Source organism: Aotus nancymaae, unplaced genomic scaffold, assembly GCF_030222135.1.
Source record: "Aotus nancymaae isolate 86718 unplaced genomic scaffold, 86718_ANA_hifiasm-v0.15.2.pri h1tg000076l, whole genome shotgun sequence".
NCBI classification, from domain to species: domain Eukaryota; kingdom Metazoa; phylum Chordata; class Mammalia; order Primates; family Aotidae; genus Aotus; species Aotus nancymaae.
Genome location: NW_026988491.1, coordinates 25,021,079 through 25,042,548, shown reverse-complemented (window position 1 = coordinate 25,042,548; position 21,470 = coordinate 25,021,079). Strand labels below are relative to the sequence as shown.

General features: G+C 59.2%; 1 protein-coding gene across 1 annotated transcript in view; it reads right to left on the bottom strand.

The window, feature by feature from the left end:
• Positions 1–637: 637 nt before the first annotated feature.
• Positions 638–21,470, bottom strand: part of SHANK3 (SH3 and multiple ankyrin repeat domains 3) — a 53,974-nt gene continuing 33,141 nt past the window's right edge. The window contains exons 18-22 of the mRNA XM_064368287.1: positions 20,522–20,545; positions 16,766–16,896; positions 16,073–16,157; positions 9,541–11,794; positions 638–1,236 (exon numbers count right to left, since the gene is read on the bottom strand). Of these exons, the coding sequence (XP_064224357.1) occupies positions 645–1,236; positions 9,541–11,794; positions 16,073–16,157; positions 16,766–16,896; positions 20,522–20,545 (3,086 nt within the window). The 3' untranslated portion in view covers positions 638–644. The remainder of the gene's footprint in view (positions 1,237–9,540; positions 11,795–16,072; positions 16,158–16,765; positions 16,897–20,521; positions 20,546–21,470) is intronic.

The window sequence follows — 21,470 nt, the reverse complement described above, 5'->3', positions numbered from 1 at the left end:
AGGGGAGGGGCCGAGCTGGGGCCCCAGGGCGGGCCACTAGGGCCCTGGCCAACCCCAGACCAGCTGGAGCGTCCCCTGCCCCGTGTGGGGTGGCAGTGGCAGTGAGGGCCGGAGATGGAAGACTGGGCGGCTGCAGTGGGACCAGTGGAAGTAGAAGGGAGGGGGAGGAAACTATTACGGACAGAGATATTTGTTCCTTTTCTCGTTCCAAATATAAAGTGGATTAAAATATGCAAAACAGGGGGGCTCCTCGGCCCCCATCGAGAATCCCAATGTCTCCCCCCTCCCCCCGAGTCACCAAGGCGGGTCCTGACCTCGCATGCTGGACTAGGTTCCCCCTCTGGGAGAAGGGCCTCCAGGAGCTGTGAAGGAGGTGGTCAGGCTCGAGCACCCCACCTCCGGCCCCTCCCGCCCCAGCCTCCCTGGTCCACGCCCTTCCTGACTGTGTGCTGGGTGGGCTGGGCGGCCGGTGAGGGCACTAAGCAATGTACAGGGCGAGTCTCCGAGCAACAGCAAACAGGACGATTCATGCAACATTCCTGGCCCGGGCGCTGTCGGAAGGGGCAGGCCGAGCCCGCGGCCCGGGGTGGGGGTGGAGGGCCCTGCCGGCAGGGCGCGGCCGGGGCGGGAGCAGGGGTGGGGCGTCAGCTGCCGTCCAGCTGCCTGAGCGCGCGCTCGATGTTCATGCGGTGGCCCACGCGCGTGACGCCCAGCTCCACGAAGTCGTCCTTAGTGAGCGCGGGGAGGTGCGCGCCTTCGATCTCATGGTCCTCGAAGCGGTCGCGGTGCTCGCCCAGGTGGATGCTCTCCAGCCAGTCGCCCACGTCGAACTTGCTCCAGAGTTGCAGCGGCTTCTGCTGGAAGGGCCGGCGCGGGCCGGGGGCGCCGGGGCCGGGGCCGGACGCGGGCGAGGGCAGCGGCGACGGCGAGGGGGAGCGGCTGCGTGCGCTCACGCTGCGCACCACGAAGCGCACCTCCTTGGGCTCGTGCGGGATGGAGAGGCTGGACGACTTGAGGATGGTGGGGGGCGTGAGGCCGAAGGGCCGCCCTGCGCCCCCCGCGCCCGCCCCCAGCCCCTCCACCCGCTCCAGCGACGCGGGCTTCACAGGGCTCGGGGCGCGTCGCGCCACGGGGTAGCGGCCGCTGGGCCTCACCGAGTAGGAGGCCCCGCCGCCCGGGCCCCCGGGGCTGCGCTGCGCTGAAATGGAGCTCAGCTCACCGAGGCTGCTGAAGAGCCTGCGGAGGGAGAGGGGTCACGCCAGGTGAGGGGCGCACAGCCAAGGGGGGCAGGCGGAGGGGAGCGGGCAGGGTCCAGGAGGAAAGGGGCTGGGGCTGGCGGGAGTAGCCCGGCCAGAGGAAGAAATAAGGGTGGGATCCTGTGGTTACCCTGGCCCTTTTGTTTGGCCCCTGGGACCAGAGCTAGTGGCTGGCTGGAATATGAGGAATGACTGGTGGCCTCCTCCACCCCATCCAGGCTCCAAGTGCAGCCCACCAAAGAAAAGACAGCCTCTCATGGCAAAAGGCTGGCTTCTCCCTCCTGCCAGCCTCCAAGACACGCTCTGGGCACGGCGGGATCCACAGATGCCCTGGACGGTAAGACTTGGGCAGTACCCTTCACCCCCCCACCCCACCCCGACAGCTCTGCTCTCATGAGGAGACCCAGGGGACCCTGGGCTAGATCCAGGAACAGCTGAGTCGTGAGAAAGGCTGGGAGCAGCAGCACGAAGTTGAACAGGTCCGTGACACAGGAGACAGACACCAGGCAGGGCTCATGCCCATATGGAGCAACAGCACATGCAGGGCAGGTGTGAGGCCGTGCGCACCCACAACATAGAGGCAGCTTCCTGCACAGACGGCACACAGCAGCAGCAACGGTGCCCACACATGCTAGACAGGCTGCAGTGGCAGCACACACACGCAGACACGCAACACTCGCGCATGCATGCACGCGCACACACACCCACGCAAGGACCGATGATGGTGGCTCTCTTCCCAGCCTCACCTGACAGGACCCTAGAGCTCTAGCCCCTCCTCAGCTCTGCCGTGGTGGGAGGCCTACCCAGGGTGACAACTCCAAATGAAACCCACTCCCATGTCCGCCTGTTCCCATCCCTGTCCCCACTGTGTCAGGGGAAGCCTCAAGGGTCTGTCAGTGGCACCAGGGCCCCTCACAGCCACGCAGAGCAGAGACCCAGGCAGACAGGCACAGCATGGGGATGGCAAGAGGCATGGGATGGGCATGCTCACTTACACAGCCGGCGCTCGGGACCACGGCGCAGCTCGACAGAGCAGCCACATGCAGATGGGCAGGAGAGAGCAATGAGAGAGAGAGTTAGCCAGCCAGGCCCACGCGGCCCACAGCTGCAACCACACGATGGGCAGCCAGGTGTGGAGGGAGGAACTCAGGTGCAGAGGGCCCAGCTGCTGGGGGAGGGACAAAGCTGGAGGTGCTGGCAGAGGATTAGCGCCTGTGCGAGGGTCTCCAAGTGCAGGTGAACCACAGGCATGGCTGCAGTGCCTGGCAGGTGCCTGGTGCCTGGGGGTGCTGAGCCCCTGACATCCTCTCTGGCCATCCCCTCTCCAGCAGCCATCCCACCCCATCTCCCTGCCCCTGCCCAGGCTGAGTTCCCCCGCCTCCGACCTCTGTGCTGTCCTCACCATCCAGCATCACCACTGCCTGTCCCACACAGGCGTGGGGCTCCCCTTAAAGCACATTTTGTCTCTTGTCTCCCACCTGTGGGAGGTCAGCCCTCTGTGGAGATCTGAGCTCTCTCTCTCCCACTGGACTTCATTTCTGTCCTTTTCTCAGCCTCTGTCCCTACTGCCTTCTCCCAGCTGCTCAGATCCAGAGCAGAGCTTCCTGAAGAGGCCACACTGTGACACCCAACAGAAAGGGGCTTCAAGAACACGTGAGGTGGGCCTCAGCACAGGCACCAACCACCAGAATAAGCTGTCTTTGCTCCCACCCGACCTGGCCTCCATGGATCCATCTGCGCAGTGGGCCAAGGTGGGGTGGCAGCCAGGGTTGGGGGGGATTCCCGAGGGGAGGTGTCAGGTGGTGTTGGGTCGGGGGGGTCCACTCGGGGTGGGTGCCCAGGTGGTGGTGACTGCTGGAGGGGGTTTACTCTTGAGGGACCTGACTGTGGACACCCAGAGAGGAGCAGGACCAGGAATATGCACCTGGCCTCCACCCCCAGCCCTGACACAGTGACCCTGGCTTGGGGACCTGCATCACAGGATGGACACCTGCCCCAGCCCTGGCCCTGCCCCTGCCCCTGCCCCTGCCCCAAGACGTAGCTTTCAATGGAGTTGCGATATCAGGTGTACCTGGAGTCTCAGGTGTGACTGAAGCACACTGATGAGTTGCAGGACCACAGCAGTGAAGGCAGAGGCACAGGGCAGGCGCAGGCAGCGCAGCCAGGAGGCTCAACTGGAGCCCAGAGCAGGGTCTGGGCTCCAGGAGGTCCAAGCTGGGCAGAGCAGAGTTGTGCCTGTCTGGGTAGTACTGGCAGGGACTGAGCTGAAGACCTGGTCTGAGGGCAGGCTGGCTCCGGAGGCACTCACGGAGCCAGGGGCCCGAGGGCAAGAGATGTGGGGCCAGGCTCCATCAGGCTGTGAGTGGGGGAGAGCCAAGTCACATTGCTCCCACCTCCCAAAGCATGCTAGAGATGTCAGGCCAAGAAGAAACACCCAAGGAAGGCTGTGCCCTCCAAAGGCCCCAGGGCACAGGAGGGAGGGGCCTGGGGTCACCCATGGCCCAGGTGTCTGCTTCCCCTCTTTCTCTTGGGGAACAGGGTACTGCCCACCCCATCCCCAGGACACAAACCCGAGCAGTGTCCATGTCTGACTTCCATGTTTCCATGGCATCTCTGCATACCCACTGTCACTCTCAGCTGTCTGGCCACCTCCCTGGCCAGGCTCCGGCCACGAAACAGCTACAGCCCAGCACCTGCCAGCCTCCCAAAGAGCTTCTAGGCCACCCACCCTCTAACACATGATACCTCACCAGGCACCATCACCCACGAACACCTCCAGCAGCCACCCTGAAGAGGCTGAGTCCAGCTCATGCTGGGGCCCCCATGGCCCCCAGGTCTTTCCACCTATATTTGAATCCTGCACTGTCTCACTGTTTCCCAGTGACTCTCGGCCAGTGAGAGAGATCTGGCCTTGCCACACTCTTCCCACTCCAGACCACTCCAAAAGCAGACATGGGCTCTGAAACTTCTGGTGCATCCTCGGTGGTAACCCCCTCTCCCTGCAGTTGCCCAAGCCATCAGCAAGACCCCACTGCTGACCTGTTCATCTGTTTCCCTTTGAGACATCCTTTCCTAGACCTTTGCCTTACTAGGTGGATTTTCAGAGCTCCCCTCTTCTTAGTTTGCAGTTTCTCCTAGGGAGAAACTTTCTCACACCCTTTGCTACGGCCAATGCGCCCAGGAATGCTACATGTGAGACCCAGTCAGTCTCTGATGAGTTCAGTACCTCTACTGAGATATCCACACGTGTCCCTTCATCCCCAACTCAGTGAACAGCACACTGTCCTTGCCACACACAGAGCCTGGGAGCCACCAGCCAGTGACCAACTCCTAACACCAACCCAGACCTCCTCTTTACCCCTAGCAATTTCTGGATGCAGACCATTCATGGGCTGAGGCCCTTAACTCCACTTCTTAACAGTTCTCCCTCCTTGACTCCTGGTACCTAGCACAAAGCCAGGTATACAAGATGCACTGACACAACATCACGCAAAAGCAGCAGGACGTGTCTCTGCCAGGCATGCCCAACTCAGCCCACTGGGACCAACAGGAAGGAAAATGTCCACACTCTGGCCCTGGCTACTGCCTCAGGCCTTCGGCCACTGCACTCACATGGGCCAAGTCTAGGCCTGTGGCCTTTTGCAAACTGGGGCTTCATAAGAGCACAAAACCAGACATGGGCTCTGCAGCTTCCAGTGCGTCCTCTGTGGTAACATGTCTTGCTCCCAATACCCCGCCTATTCCCAGCACCAGCCCTGATGGCCCCAGTGTCCTATGACCCCTCCCTTCTGGACCTCCTTCCTACTCCCCAAACAGGGTTCAGGGATCCTGGGAGCACACCTGCCCCAACTGCATGTGGCCGGCAGGGGCCCCCACTGGCAGGTACATCACACACTCAGTCTGGGTTTCAGAAGAGCAGGCCCTGCTGGTGTGTGTGATCAGCTAAGCACACAGTGCTTTGTCCAGATCACTGACAGGTATATTAGCAGGCAGGGTCTGTAGCAAGCCACCAGGGCAAGGTTTCCTGACCATTTCGAGGAACGTGGGTTTTCTGTGGGATCTAGTAACTGACTAATGGGTCTGGAGACCATGGCACACAGTGCCCTCCTCCACGCAAGCTTGCTTACCAAAGTACTGCAGCAAAGAACCTCTTTAACTTGTGTTTCCAAAGCTATTTTGCCATGAACTTTACCTACAAAACCAGATGTGAGAGTCAGATGTAAAGCTAAGAGCCAAGGCAGAAGTGAGCATTGCTGTGGACCTCAGACCCCATATGGGATTCAGACCCAAGCATGGGGCCTGGAAAAAAAAAATTGAGTTTAGAGCCAGACGTGGAGCCAGGGTCTGAGAGACAAGTGTGAGCCTCAGACAGTTGGGGCACCCATGGCCAGTTTTGGGGCTCAGAATCAGGTTTGAAATCATGCCCAAATGCAGCCTCAGAGTCAGCTGTGGGGCCCAGAGACACAGGAGGGGCTCTGGGCAGATGAATGATCTGTCCAGCAGGGCTAGACTTGGAGCTGGGAGCACAGAGCAGGCAGACAGTCCGGGATCAAGGATGCAGAAGGCCAAAGGTCCTGGACCTTCCAGAGGCAGCATGAAAGTGCCACATCCTCCAGCTTCCCCTGAAAATCAAAGGTGGCCCCAGAGCTGATCATTTTTCCACAGGTTACTGAGCTTTAGTTCCGTGACATACAGGACAGCTTAACTTGCCCAGAAAATTCTCAGGCCACAGAACAGCTTGTGGCTAAAGAACATCAGGAATGAGCCATCGCGGAGGAGGGGGTGGGAAGGGGCATTTCCTTCCTTGTGGTGTCGGTCAGGGAGATGGAGGATGGGCCCGGGAGACAGGCACTGCAGGAACACAAGGGACTGGAGACACGGCTCAGGGTACGGCCCTGAGGGTGACCCAGCACCTCTGCCAGGACTGGCCCTGCGAAGGAAGCAGCCATACCTAGATGTCAGAACTTCCCACACTTCAGACATTTCCCTGTCAGACAGTTCCACCAGCAGTTTTATCCCAAAGTGAGGAGTGAGTACCAGACTCCGGCCACTGCAGGCTGCAGGACAAGAGCCGACAGCGGCCATGGTGGGCACACAAAGGGCCAGATCTGAAACAGGACTGGAATCAGACATCACCAAGTGTGCTGTGCTCCGCCCCACTGCCTGCAGCCAGAAGCACCAGAAGCAAAGGGCCCAGGATGGGCAGAGGGGCCCTTTCAGATGGCTGTAGTTTAGCCCAGGCCTGAGGACAAGAAGGAGCACAAGAGGGTGGAAGCAAGAATGAGCCAGAACGGAAGGTAACACAGGCAAACTGAGAAGAAAAAGCAAACCGGGGGTGGCTCGATGCAGGTGGGCCACTCGGGTGGCACTGGGTGCTACTTATGACACACATGACCAGTAAACAAGGGGGGTGAGTCTGTGCTGTGTAATACACACACCTGCCACTTCTGTGGAGGGGGATTGTTGGGCAAAAAACCCATTGCACATCATCAGAAGGGGTCTGACAACAGATTACAGCAGGCAGAGAGCATGGCTCACGGTCAGGCAGACCACCGTTTTCTGTCTGCAAGGAAACTCTCTGGTACCTCAGTTTCACTATCTGGAACATGGGGATTCTGTTATGGTCCAGCTAACAGAATGGTGTAAAGATGAACTGATATGGCAGGGCTGTCTCCAGTGTTGCATCTAACAGGTCTGTTTTCCCACTAAGGACTCTAAGACTCAGCCCAGATGTTTGAGTGTCTGGGTGTCAGAGACAGCAGGGACAATGCCAGCTCATACCAGTGAGGGTCCACAGGCCCCAGGCCTGGGCCTGCTGGGTGCTTCACAGGTGAAGCCACATGCAGCCTCACGACAGCCTGTGCAGTTGGCTCACTGTAAACACACTTCACAGGGGAGGGATGGATGTTCACAGAGCTTCAGTGGCTGACCCAAGACGACAGCACTAAGCTGTGACCTGCTGAGTGCTGACATCAGGGCCCTCTGATGGCTTCAAGCCAGTGACTGGCAAGGAAGGGAGTTGGTGAAGCTGGTGAGGGCCGCGTCACAGGAACAACATCAGTTGTTTAAGGCTGGCCAGCATCTGGTTACTCCAGGGACAGCACCGGACCTCCATCTGGACAGCCGCCTCCCCTCACTCTCAGCACCTGCTTGCTAGGTGGGTGGACCCATCCCCCTGGCTCCTGGGAGAACACAGGACTCAATCCTGGCCGATGACAATCCTATGTCCCCAGGCCCCAGTGATCGGTCAGGGAGAAGCAGAGGACCCAGATGAATCCAATCAGACGCCAGAATTTTGCAGGAACTACTGAGTAAAAGAACAGATAGCATGTAAGGGTCAGGGCTGCTGGTCTTGTCCTTCTCCATCCCACATCTGAGAAAGAGAAACAGGGTCCTGGTGAAGGCCAGAGGCAAGGGATAAGAGAACCTTACCCTGACCAAGACAGAACACTAAAAACCACAGTGGGAGGATTAACTCAGAGAAGGGAAAGTGCCAGAAGGTTCTGGCTGAGGAATCCCCTGATCCTGCCCTGCAACTGCTGCAGCTGCCTCTTGGGAGGGTCAATGATGAGACCTAGGCTCACCTGAGCCCGACCATGGGGGATGGACAGCTGATGAGTCTGTACGCTGAGTCGGTCCTTCTGTGGGTTTGTCCTAAGCCACCTCCCTAGATCTCAAATCACAAAAGACAGCATTTGCATTTTGCTTTGTTCTTTCATCCATTTAACAAATGTTTATGGAGAGCCTGAACCAGGCCAGGCACTGTGCTATGCACTTTTTAAATGGCTTTGATTTTCATCAAGATCAAGAGGCAAAGAGGAGTAGAGGCAGGAGAAGCAGAGAAGGAAGATGGCAGCTGGTCAGGAGTGCGTCAGGAGACCCAGCCTCAGGGGTCTGGTCCCGCACAGAGGCCTAGGACCAGGCTGCTCACTCCAACTGGATGCTTACTGTCTCCACCCATTCTACAGGCACCTTCAACACTGCGCTGCTGGGAAGAGGACTTTCCAGTTTGGCTGGGAGTTGGAAGAGGCCAAAAGGGGAGAGGACCCCAGAGCAATCCCCCAGGATGACAGGAGCTGGAGGCAGCATCCTGGGACCTTAGGAGAGGCCTCAGGAGCTTCCCAAGCTCCCACTTATCTTTTGAATCCTGAACTAAAGAAGATAGAATGGCCAGGCCCTTGTGAGTAAGACTTGCAGAATCCTTACGTTCTAAACACGTTGCTACGCTGTGAACTCTGCCCTCCAAGGCTGACGGTAAAGGGCCCACTAGGTTGGTCTTCCCGGCAGCAAGAATGGCACCCACATACTCTCCCCAGACCCAAAGAGGAGACAGAATGTAAAAGCAGCTTGAAAAAGGCAGAGCAAGGGGTCTGGTGGGGGGTGACCAGCTCTGACACCAGCATCCATGCAGCCCATAGGCCTGAAGGGCTCCTCTTCGGAGGGAGCCTTGGGAGTGGGGTCCTCAAGTAAAGACCTATGGGATCAGCCAGGGCTCTGGCAGCTGCAACAGCCTCAGCAACAAGCCAGGCTCCTGCTCAGATCCTCCCGGGTAGGGGCAGGACAGACAGGGAACTGGGGGGAGAAGGCAACAGGGCAGATGGTGTGCAGGGAGATGGCATGACTTCCATCTATCTTCCTACTGCACTTTAGAAATGACACATGGGAATCCATGTTTAAGGGACTCTAAGGTGGTGCTAAGAGACAAATGTTTCTGGGATGGGAAACAGGAAGTTAGTGGCAGATCCCCAAAAGAAAAGGAGGCAGTGTGCTCCAAGCCTCCAAAGGAAGTAAGGCAGGAGGCGGCCCCAGGGCAGAGGGTGCTCAGCCACACTGGGCAGTCACATGGCCAAAGAGAAGGTGGGAGGGAGGTCCACCTCCAAAGTAAACCACAAAACAGCCCTTAATGGCAAAGGCAGCCTGCGTCGGGAGTGAGAGAGAGAACCCACAGTGGGGTTCTCTCTGGGGCCAAGAGCGTCCAGGAGGGCCATGGGGGCACTCGTCCCCAGCCTGGGTCTCTGACAGGAGCCCAGCTCCCACTGCTGGCACCTACAGGGACATAGTGAGAAGCAGCCTGATGTGTCAGACACCCAGAAAAACCTTCTCTCTCAGGCAGGTCCAAGCAAGACCGGATTCAGAGGTGGATGGCAGGGGTGGGTTGGGGGTTGCCACAGAAGGAACGGAACAGAACAAGGAGGAACAGGAGAGCCAGAAAACGGACAAGAGGAAGGATGGGTTGGGGGGCAACGAACAAGGCACAGATCCCTCCCCACACCGCCCTGCTCACCGAGCTGCTGCGATGGGCGACTTCTTGGCAGGGTCCAGCAGGCCGCCCAGGCCACCAACTGGTTCCTCCCCCAGGGAACGCGTGTCTTTATTCAGCTGCTGCAGGCGGGAGCTGAGCTCACTGATCACAGTTGGTTTGTCGTCTTCAGGCCCAGGGAGCCCCCGGCTCTCCACGGGGTCCCCCCATAGCTTGGACCTTCTCTGGAAGAGGTAGCGAGGGCGGGCAGGCCCGGCGGCAGAGGCCAGCCCGGCAGAGGCGGCATGGTGCTGCTGGGCCATGAGCTCGCTGTCCGAGGACTGCTTCAGCAGCGGGTCCCTGAAGGTCACCGGCCCCTTCCCCAGCGGGGACTTGAGCTTGGGCTTGGGAGGCACTGGTGGCTTCTCGAGTAGAAAAGTGTGTCCGTCAGCGAAGGAGGTGTGGGTGTCGGTGAGTTCCCCGCTCTCGGAGCTCAAGGTGGACATGCTGGACACCGTGGAGATGGTGCTTGTGGTCTCCAGGTGGGGGTCGCTGGAGCTGCGTGTGTCAGCCTCCTCCACCCCAGAGTCGGCTGCAGACTCAGGGGCAGGGGGTGGCTCACTGCTGGGCTTCCCTGAGGCTGGACTGGGCACCGTGGTGGGCGAGGGGCCCGGGCCAGCGAGTGGGGTGGCCAGCAGGACCCCGTTGGCAAACTCTTCGGGGGGTGGCACCAGCCCAATCCGGGCCAGCTCCTCCCTGGTCTCCTCATCGCTAGACGACAGCTGGGCGGGTGGCAGGTTCACAGCGAACACCAGCTCTGGCTCTTCCTCTGAGCTGCCCTGACCTGGCCCAGGTTCTGCCCGGGTGCCGCCAGCGGGCTGGGCCCGGGGGCTGGGCAGGGGCTCAGCCACAGCTGCTGACTGCATGGGGGCCGGGGCCAACTCCGGGGTGCCCGGGCGCTCCTCTTCGGCCCCCAGCCTGCTGGGCTCCTGCCCGTTGCTGGTGGCATGCACAACGATGAGGCCGGCTGGCCGCTGCAGGGATGTGTCCAGAACGCTGAGGATCATGGACTTCTTGTCCTCAGGTGACTTCCGCTCCTCCCGGGGGGCCTTCTCTGCCTCCCTGCGAGCAGGCACAGGAATCCAGGCCGGGCTTCGCGGGGAGAAGGCTGGCGACGCCAGGGACCCTCGCTCTGGGTCCCTGGCCTGCACGTCCACAAACAGGGGTCCAGGGCGGTCGGCGTCGGGGCTGTGCACGGGCGTGGGGGACCGGGAGGGCGCCTGGGAGGCCAGAGCCCGCTCTCGGGCAGCCAGGGCAAGAGCCAGGGGTGAGCTGGGGTCCAGGGGTTTGCCGGTGAGCGGGTGGATGAAGGTGGAACCCGAGGGCCCGAGGGCCGGGCCGCTGACCAATGGCTTCAGAGCGGACACCGGGGAGGGCAGCAGCAAGTCGCGGCCGGCGGTGGGGCCGGTGCCCAGGAGGCGCTCGTCGATGGAGCGGGAGGGCTGCAGGGATGGCAGGTCCGCGCTGGGGGCGCTGCCCTCGATGGCGCCCACGGACAGGAACACAGTGGAGCGGCGCCGCTCCTCCAGCCGCCGGTCCTTGGCTGGGCCCGGGCCGCCGAACGCGAGCCCCGGGCCGTCACCCGCACCGTAGTCGAGGCCGCCGGGCCGGGGACCACGGTGGGTCGGGGAGGGCTCGCGGGCGAAGCTGCCGCCGCCGGGCCCAGGGCTGCCCACGGCCAAGGCCGCGCGCTCCTGCGCATCCTCCACCTGCAGCTGCTTCACCAGCGGACTCTTGCGGCGCTGCGGCTTGGACGGCGCGAAGAGGCTGGCGCTGAAGGCGCCCAGGTTGGCGTAGGGGCTGTCGGGACCGGGCGGCCGCGGCCGGCGCTTGGGGCGCTCGGGCGGGGTGCCTGCGGGCGGGGGCCGGGGGACGTCGCTCGCCTCTGGCGCCGAGTCCTGCAGGATGATCATGGAGCGAGCGCGCTTCTGCCGCTCGGGGTAGGGCAGCGGGCCGAGGGCCGCGCCCGGCTCGTACAGACCGGCAGCCCCCGCGCCCAGGCGCGCCTCCAGGCCGGGCTTGAAGCTGGAGCGCACCGTGTCGTAGGCGCGGCCCGGCGGGGGCGGCGGCGAGAAGGCCGGGGGCGGCCCCGAGTCGAAGTAGTAGGGCGCGGGCGGGGGCGGCGGCGCGGTCTGCGGCGGGGGCGGGATGCCGCGACTCTCGCGCAGCACCGGGTCTTGCATCGACGTGCTCCGCGGGAAGCGCCCTTCCAGCAGGGACGCCAGCTTCTCGTCCTCCCCTGCGGACGGAAGGGCCGGTGAGACCAGCCGGGGTGCTGGGGGCTGCTACCTTCGGAACGGCTCCTGGGGACCCCGGCACCCCCTCCCACAGAGGACTCCACCCCAGGGCAGCCACCGTCCCGGACACAACGGACGCCCGCGGCAGAACCCGGCGAGGCGCCAGGATGCTCGCGGAGATGGAGATGGGGCCATCGGTGGGCAGAGAATGGAGGGCAGGAGAGAAACAGGGAGCCCAGAGCACGGCTCGAGCAAGACCCGTCTGGACTTGTCCTTGGATGCCCAAGCTCTGTGCCCCAGGCCCAGGGCTGCACGGGGAGGGGTCTCGCGAAGAGGACAGGAGGGAGGAGGGCCCCCGTAGGGGAGCCCCCCGAGGAAGGACACAAACTGACCAGCTGGGTTGGGGCCAAGACCTGCCCAAACCTAGGAAGACATCCCAGGAAGGCAGGGACAGCCCCGCAAGACATGGGGACAGAACTGCCGAGGGGCTTAGAGGGGCCAGTACAGGGCTTCCCACCCAAGACTAAACAAGCCCGTTGCAGAGCTACAAGCCCTGGAGGCAACCAGAGGTGAGAGGAAGATGGTCGGAAATGAGCAGGAGAGATACCCTAGCAGGATGAGGGGCAGCAGGGCTGTGGCTACTGAAGCCGTGCATCTGACAGAGAAAGAGCTGATACCCAAGTAAGGAGGTGCCCTGTGGAAGAAGCCTTGAGAGGCTCCTCCCAGAGACCCACATGGCTGAAATTCAGTAAGGTTGGGTGAGTGGGTGGAGGGAAGAATGGATGGATGAATTAAAATGGAACTGTAGGCTCAGCACCCAGCACGTTTCATTTTAACCCTCACTGACAGCGTGACCCCAGGCCAGGCCCTGAGCCCCTTTGAGCTTTCAGTTCTTTCATGATCAAAACAGGCTTAAAATGAACCTCCCTCTGCATGCCTTGCTTGGACGTCACTGCTAGGATGCTGTGCAAGGGCTGGAGTGCTCAGGGCCCTCATGATCCTGCTGTCCAGCTAGAACCTGACACAACCTCCTGAGCACCCCTGTGGACATAATGATGTGGACACATGTGCTGCACGCATGTTCAGTGAGGCTGCAGGTGCTGGATGGCCCGACCCACAGGGAGTAGACCGATGGTCCCACACTGACACACCCAGGTCTCGTGGTGCCGTTCCCAGCCTCGCTCTGAGATTGGTCAACATTTTTATGAATTCACTACAATACAGACTGCCTGTTCCTGATGGAATCCTCCGCCATCCACTGCAGTGCTAATGAGACCTCCAATGCCAACTGCATCTTGCTGGGTATGATACCTCATTGCAGCCTAGGTAGCAACAGCGGGCTTTTGTGTACAGACCTAAGCTTGAATTTTAGCTCTGCCAGTTACTGACATTCTTTAACCTCTAGAACTTCAGTTTCCTCATCTCAGGAGGACAGCTGCAACTACTGAGGAGTGATTTCACCTTCACAGGACAGGGCTGAACTGCAGTATCCCCGGAAGGTGGCCGAGGTTATCATCATCCTAATTTTTATGTCTGCTTTCCCCCCACCCCCAACCGCTGGACACAGAAATTGTGCCCAGTTCGTCCTGGGTCTCCTGCTGCATTCCCTGCACTGGGTATGAACACGCAGTGAACACCCACAAGCCTGTGTGTTAGATGGAGCAACACAGAACTAGCGCACCTTGAGGATGTAGAAGGCGGGAGTGACGTGTGAAGATGAAAAAAGGGGAAATTTAATGCTAATAACATGCCAAGTTCTGACTTAGGGTAAAGAAAAGTCACCTGCCTCAGCATGGAATGGGGAATCTGTTCTGATACCATCTGGGAGGGGGTGGGACCCCTTGGGGGCAAAGGCAGACCCTCTTTGTCTGCCTAATAGCAGAGAGCATTTCTCGAGCACCCACTGTGTGCCAACCTCAAGACACAGCATCTACATCTACTAACATTGGTGGCGGCTGAGCACTCCCAGTATGCCACACAGTCCCCAGCCAGTGAGTGCCACCTACTGGGCAAGCCTCAGAGTGGTCCTTGGAAGTGGGTGGTCTCCATGTTTACGGATCAAGATCCTGATGTTTCAAGGGGTGCATCATATGCCTAGGGCAACAGAGCCAGGGCAGAGGGCAGGGGGCAGGGAGCAGGGGGCAGGGGCCTGGGGAGTCTGACAACCTAGCCAATGTGCATGTTGGCAGCTGAGGCGCAGCAGGCCAAGGGGAACCAAAAAGGAGCACCTGTCCCCCAATTCATCAACCAAGCACACGTACAGGAGGGACCACTGCAGAACTGGCAGTCCTCGGAGAGGGGCTCAAGGCCTGCAGGGCAGGTGCGTGGACCCAGATGGGTAGGATCAGACCTAGGAACAGCAGGAGCCAGAAAACCCAGGTCAAGGGAGACAGAGACAGATGTCCACAGATGAAGCAGGAGAGCACGGGGGCTGATCTCCAGGGCCCTGAGGCAATGACGAGCACTCAAGAGGGTCAAGCTGGACAGATACAGGGTGACAGCTGCTCTGCGGAAAGCCTCATTTGGCCAGAGCCAGAGCAGTCAGTCATGAGAACAAAGCCATGGTCCAGCTGCAAGGTGATGAGGTCTGTGCAGGGCAGGGCTGTAGGGCCACCCACGCTGACGAGTCAGAGGGTAAGAAAGAAACCACAGAAGACACTCGAGGCTTAGCCAAGGAGAGCAGAAGAGTGTGCTTCTTAGCTACAGAGTAGCTGCAGTCTCACCAGCCTTCTTCCCCACAATCCCACCTACAGAAATAACTCTTGGCAGTCTCGGAAGGACCAGATCACACACCCATGTGCCTTTTACACACTGCTCCGTCAGTTCACCCCATTATCCCCCAGAAACTCCCACTTATCTTGTACATCTTAATTCAAAAGTACCCCCGCCCGGACACACACAGCCTTCTGTGACACCCAGGTGTGCTTGGAGCTCCCCAGTCAGCTCCATTGGTCCATGTGCCCTGCTACCCACCATGTGCCCGCTGAGCTCTCTGCACACGCCATGTTCCCCAATCACGCCCCAGACTTGGCTGGGGATCAGCCTCACGTCAATACCAATTGGCAGGGTCCTGGGGCAGGTGAGCAATCAGTTTGGGCAGCTGATTGGCTGCAGTGTGCACAGAACATGACAGGCAGGGCAGCTGTGTGATCTTGGGCAGGTCATTTACCCTCCTGTTTCAGTTTCCTTATCTGTAAAATGGAGGTGCTAGTGGTCTCACCTCAATATGGTTATTCTAAGTATTAAATGCTCAGTGTCCAGCCAGTAGTTAAGTGCTGAGAGGTTTACTCCGATGTGTAACAGGTGGTGGGTGTCCTGGGGTTTGTGTGGACAAGGGACGGGCAAGTGGGCAGGTCTGTGGGTGGACGGATCGCAGGTGTGCAGGTGACGGGGGAGTGAATGCCTGGAGGGATGCATGGTGGCTACTAGTTACATGTTCCCATCTGGGTCAGGAAAGGAGACAGTGAGTGAGGGGTGTGATGGTGGCTGGGGAGTGATGAGGCACAGAGGGGAAGGAAGCTGAAGACACAGCCTCGAAAAGGTCCCATATTTGGGAGGCTGGGTGGCAGGGTGGTGCCACCTGAGAAAAGACAGGAAAACCAACAAGTGTTGTCCTAAAACTCTGGGGAGGAGTGTTTCATGGAAGAAGGAGCAAAGAAACCAAATGCCAGCTGAGGCCAGCAGGAGGCAGACTGGCCATGCGTCCACGGGGAGGAAGGCCCTGGAGGCCACTGGTGACCCTGGTGGGAGCAGTTTCAGTTTGAGTATGGAGCGAGTGAGTCTGCCGCAGGCTGAGAAGCAAGTTGGGGGCGGGAGAGAGACGGCAAATAGAGGTGACTTTTGGGGGAAATTGGCTGTGAAGGAGAGAGAGAGAGCAATACATGGAGGGGCAAGGGAGAGGCAAGTTCAGGGAAGGGGAGTTTTGGGATCAGAAACTTCACATGCACTTGGGCTACAGGGGAACAACCAGGATGGAGGCAGCTGAGCTGGGGACAGGGGTGAGGCTGCCCACAAGAGGGATGAGAGGCAACAGGGGGTGCCCACTGGACAGAGAGTGGCGGCTTGGGGAGGGACTCTCTGGGTTGGGGAAGGACTAATTTCCACATGATCACCAGCATAAGAGATCCTTTGGCTGGGGCCAGGAAGAGGCAGGACTCTGAGGGAAACTGGAAACCCCAGTTACCGGCAGGGAGAGGCAGGGTCCTTCAAACCCAAATCCACCTTGCCGGGCCCCAGCCCCATTCCTCCCAGCCCCATGCAGCCCCACAGCCCAGCCATACCTACAGACTTGGTCCGTGGAATCCCCTTCCGCAAGGAGCCCGGCAGCTTCTCTGGGCCTGGGAGGCCCTGGCGTTCAAACAATGACTGTGGGGGTCAGGGAGGGGGAATATGGAGGTTCCAGGGCACTGGGGGCCCCCAGTCCTCCTCCTAAGCCAGAGGTGAGACACCCCGTGCACTCACTCAAGTGGCGCTGGTGCTGTGGGTGCCTGTACCCAGTCATCATGTCCAGGCTGTGCCCTCAAGGAGCAGGGAATGCAGCCCATTGAAGCCTGGGCAGTGTGGACAGTACAGATGGTGGCACAGTGTAGATGGTGTTGGGCAGGGTGGGTGCCCTGGGTAAGCGTGGGAGAGGAGCCTGGAAGGTGCCAGGTCGGGAAGTGGGCAGGGAATAAAGACATGCTTTGTGGTGTTCTCCGTGGGCCTGGGGTATCTTGGTAGCCTCGGGCGTGACACAGGGACTGCCTGAAGCCAGAGGCGCTAAAAGCCATAAGAGCAAGCCCAGCAGGTTGCTGAGTTGTGGCAATTTAGGGGGCAGAGACAGCCCCAAGTGTCTCTGAGAGAGGCCATGGGGTACACACACCCCTATGGAGAGGGGTCCACATGACGGGCTCTCACCTCAGTTAAGAGGGCCCAGGACAGTCTGGCCCCCACGCCTGCCCACCCCAGTGCTCCCAGCCACCCGTGGTCCTTACGCTGATCTCGGCAGGCGTGATCCTCCGACTGGTGGGCCGCTGTTTGACTGTGGCCGCTCTGGAGTCCGCGTCTGCAATGTCTGGCCTCAGCGTCGGCTCTGTGGCAGCTGCCAGCATCTCATCCAGCTTCTCTGCACAGCAAGGAGGCTCCGTCTCAGCTGCCTGGGCCACCCCCTCCCCAGGCCCGGCCATCCATGATGCTGACACAGGGCGCTGCTCCCCTCCCTCCTGAGGCTCCTACCCTGGACCCCCAAGACAGGGCCAACACCCCAGAACTCAGACCCCATCCCAGGCAGCCTCTCTATCCTCAAGGACACTCCAGGTGACCCTGTGGACCCCACACAAGGAAAGGCCACTCTGACCATGAGGGAGAAGACCAGGGCAGGAGACAGACTGTTGAGAGTCTCCCTGGATTTCTCTCTTTCCCTTTGTCCTGTGTCACTGTCCTCGGCATGGCGATCTGAACCGCACCGGAAGGGAAGCTGTTCACACTAGGACAGACCCTGAGGTACAAGCAGGTTTCTACGAGAGATGTGTGGATGGTGCTCAGTCGATACTCAATGAATGAGTCAATCAACAACTGGATGGCGGACACCTTCAGAAAACGGAGCTTGCTGCCCCAGGCTAAGGACCTAAAAAATGGTTCATTGCAGAACAGGCCAAAGAATCCTTTTCTTTCACCCTGAGGAAAAGCAGCCCACTCAGGGTAGGACGTATCAAGAAAGGAGGAGGAAGGAGGGTGGGGGACGGTGCTGGAAAGGCCCCTCCTCACCGGCAGGGCTTCTACCACTCCCTAAGAAAGCACTGGGGAGGCAGAGACGTGAAGGAGGGTTAGGAAGACCCCACTGGGCTGATGCCTGAACAACCCACACAGCGAGAAAGGTGCCTCGGCAGCATTCCTTTCAAATTCATTATAAAAGAAGCACTTTCTCAGTGTGGTGTTTATTAAAGTACAATCAATGTTTTGAAAAGTGGCATTTTATATTATCAAAGTGACTTTGGAAACTCTGTTAAGAACCATCAGAGCTCTGGCTGGACGGCTCCCCCAGGACGTTTGCAGCGCCCACTCCCGGTGTGTCCACTTAGGACCAGCGCATGGGGCATGTGGCAGGGGCTGGGGCAGCACCCTGTCCACCTGGCTGCTGCAACCACCCTCTCGTTCAGCAGCCCCACTGCACCCCACCTGTCACTCAGGCTCCACCCAAGCCCTGGCCCTCCTCCACTCTTTGGGCCTGTGCCAACCCTGGAGAGGCCACTGTCTGACAGTCTCGGCACCTTTCACTCTTGCCTTGACCCCTTGTTGAGAGTTTCAGTGGTCAGCCTGGACAACTCCTACTCCCATTCACAGCACCTGCTGGTTCTACCTCTGCAATCCGGTTAGCATTGCTGGAAGGAAGTAAATAACTCCCCGAGACTGTCCTGTACCCAACCAAGACCAGACCCACCCTGTATACTGACTCTGTTCTGACTTAACCTCTCTGTGACCTCTGTATCCTCATCTGATAAAACAGGCATAAAAACAGCACTAGCTTCACGTCTCTGGTGAGAATTAGCACGTAAGAAAGGCTTACAACTGTGCTGGCACTGAGCACATATTCAGTACAATTCATGTCTGTGTGGCTCATCTCCCCAGACAGCCTGTGGGTCTGCAGAAGAGAGCAAATGTTCTCTGTGCTCCATCAGCGCCCTGCCTGTGCCCTGAACAATACAAAAGTTTACAAGTGAAACAGGCTCCAACTGCAGAAATGTGGGCCTGCGCACAGCCCCCAGTGCCACAAGGTGACAGGACCCAGGTACAGAGCAGGGGTTGCTGGTTTGAGGGGATTTATCATTTGCTTTTGTCATGAAGTGAGCAATTTCTTTTTGGAAGTTGAAGTCGCCATCGCCACCATTTGTCAAGCTCTTGATTTCTAGAGTATGCAGGACTTTATGTGAACCCTCTCCTCTCATCCCACAACTGCACAAGGATTTTATCACCACCCTCATCCTACCCAGGAGCAAACTGAAGCTCAGAGAGAGAAACTGCCCGAGATCACTAACCTAGGAAGTAAGAGATCAGACTTAAGCACCACACTCCCCAGAAACTGCAGAAGTAAAGACGCGAATGGAGAGAAAACTCCGGGGGGCACACACGGGACAGCATCACGAGAGACAGGGTGCCACCTGAGCCACGGGCTAGGAAGAGCTGTGTCTCTAGGTTCAGAAGACCCAACCCAGAGACCCACAGCGGGATGCACATAACGTTTAGTGAGGCAGCTGTTTCTGGTCATCGGGCGATGGTGCTGGAGCCAGGTGAGAAATGTTTTCAAAAGGGAAAGGATTAATCAAGAATTTTGCAAATTACAAACCGATGAGGTTGACATAAATCCCACCCCCATCCCCAGTATTAGAGAATATATTCTTAAATAAATTATTTCAAATACTTAAGGGAAATGAAGCCCATTAGGAGCCAAGTGGACCCACTCACTCCCAGGGCCCTCTGGGTGCACAGCAGGGTACAGCTGAGTTTGCAGCTGTCTGGTCAACAGGGACCCAGCCTGAGGGGGGACCGATTGGCCATCACTTCTTCCATGACTGGACGAAGCACATGGGCTGCAGCACGGCACTCTGGGAGCCCCAACAATGAGCTGGAGGACAGCACCAGAATATTGCAGAAATAGTCTGTGTGTCTGCCCCAAAGGCATGCAGGAAAGGTCACTGGAAGAGACCTTGTCACCTGTTTGTAAAACCTAAGCAGACGCTGCGGAAGCCCTTCACCTGGACTGGGGCAAGAGGCAGCAAGGGGACCTCAAGAGGGCCAGGCCAACGGCCTGGCAGATGTGTCCTCACCCAGGAAAAGCCCAGTGGGTCCAAAGAGAGGGAGTGATGGGCATCAGGCACACGGACGTGGAGCGAATACACAGGCCTGGGTCGAGCAAGCCACCTCAAGCTTGTCTGGGCCCTAATTCTCATCCACCCAAGAGGCAGAAGAGGCCACCAGAAGCCAGGTCCCAGGACCTCACCAGACACTGGACCTCAGTGCCCATGCCCAGGTGACTGTCCCTGAATGCTCCCTCCCCTGCAGCCAGGCTAAACATACAGGACACACAAGGAGGAGCCCCAAAGGGTAGAGGGAGGCCTGAACGGGGGTTCGGGAGGGTCAAGTCAACAGCCTGGGGGGCTGTTGGGCAGGGGAGCTCCAAGCTCCCTCTCCAGTGCTGTGGGACTCAGACCCCTACTCTGAAGGGACCATCAGCTCTGGGCTTGGCCCTACAACCAACCAGCATGGGAGTGGGTCCCACAGCCTAAGCACAGGCCCCGAGAGGACCAGCAGAAAGCAGCGATGTAGGCTGGGCTGAGCACGCTGACACAGCCCAGTCTCCCTGCTCCCAAGAGCTCCCTGCTGAGCCCTCGGAGCCCTTTCCCTCCTGCTTTCCGGCCATGGCACATGCAGTGGCCTCCACCCACAGGGGCTCTCCAGCTCCTCCCCCCGGGGTGCCTCCACCAGGCCATCTGCACAGCTCACAGGCCCCTGGCTCACCTGAGCCCCCAAGGCCATCACAGTCCCAGAGGGTCACACCCCTGGGAACTCCCCGTCCATCCTACCAGGTCCTTCTCTCTGCCCCTACCAGATCCCCAGGGAGAAGGCCAATAGGAGGGTGCAGCCCAGGCTTCCGGGCCACCCTGACTTGCACTGGAACTTCCTCACACACCAGCACTCCCCCAGACAGGGGTCAGGCAAAGCCAAGGCCCTGGGGACACAAGCAGATGACTCACCCCCTTTTCTTCTCCGAATGGAGGCTTGGAATCAAGAAACAAAGTAAAGGAGTAAGAGGCGGGCTTGGCACTGGGCCCCATTCTCCACACCCATTTCCTTCCCCACCCCATCCCTGTCACCACCACCTGGGCCCCGTTCTCCACACCCATTTCCTTCCCCACTCCATCCCTGTCACCACCACCTTCCCCAACAACCATGACCTCCCAGATCCTCCCCCAGCCTACACCTCTTTATCAGACCACGAACAGCAAACCTGCCCAAATGCAGAGTCGGTTGGTACATGCCTTGAAACCCAAGGAGGAAACCACCACAAGCAGGGCCTTGTGTGCGCACACACATGCACACATGCCCAGTGCAGGCCCGCTCACCCATGCACACATGCACAGACATGCACAACTCAGTCATGCTCAGCTCGGTCAAACGTCCATTCAGAAAAAAGGCAAAACCCCCCCGCAAAAAAACAAGTTCAGCTGTCGCTGAAAACCAAGGTGGTCACCTGTGTGTTCTGTGCAAAGGTGGTCTTAAAACAAAAGGCAGTTCAAGTGTGTTTGACACAGAAACCTTTTCCAGGACAAGGCCACTCACACAGATGCTGGATGTGGCACCTACCCTGATGTTCTCATCACAAAAGAAAAAGGGGCCCAGAAATTACAGGGAAGTCCAGATTTCTCGCGGGAACGTGAATACACAGGAAGGGCTTAGACGCACCTGGGCCTTCCCTGGCCTGGGTCTCCACTGTCCTGTGGCCCCAGCGCATCCCTGGCTCAAGCTGAGCAGACTGTATGTGGCGACCACGTGGAGCCCCCATTGCTGAGGGGAGGAGGGGTGCTCTTGCCCTCTTTCTCTCTCCACTTGTCTCACGAGGGTCCCTACCCTGCCCCTTCCTCTCACTCCCATCTCTGCATTTTCCGGGCATTAGCCTTTGCTCACCCCATTCCCCCAGAGAAT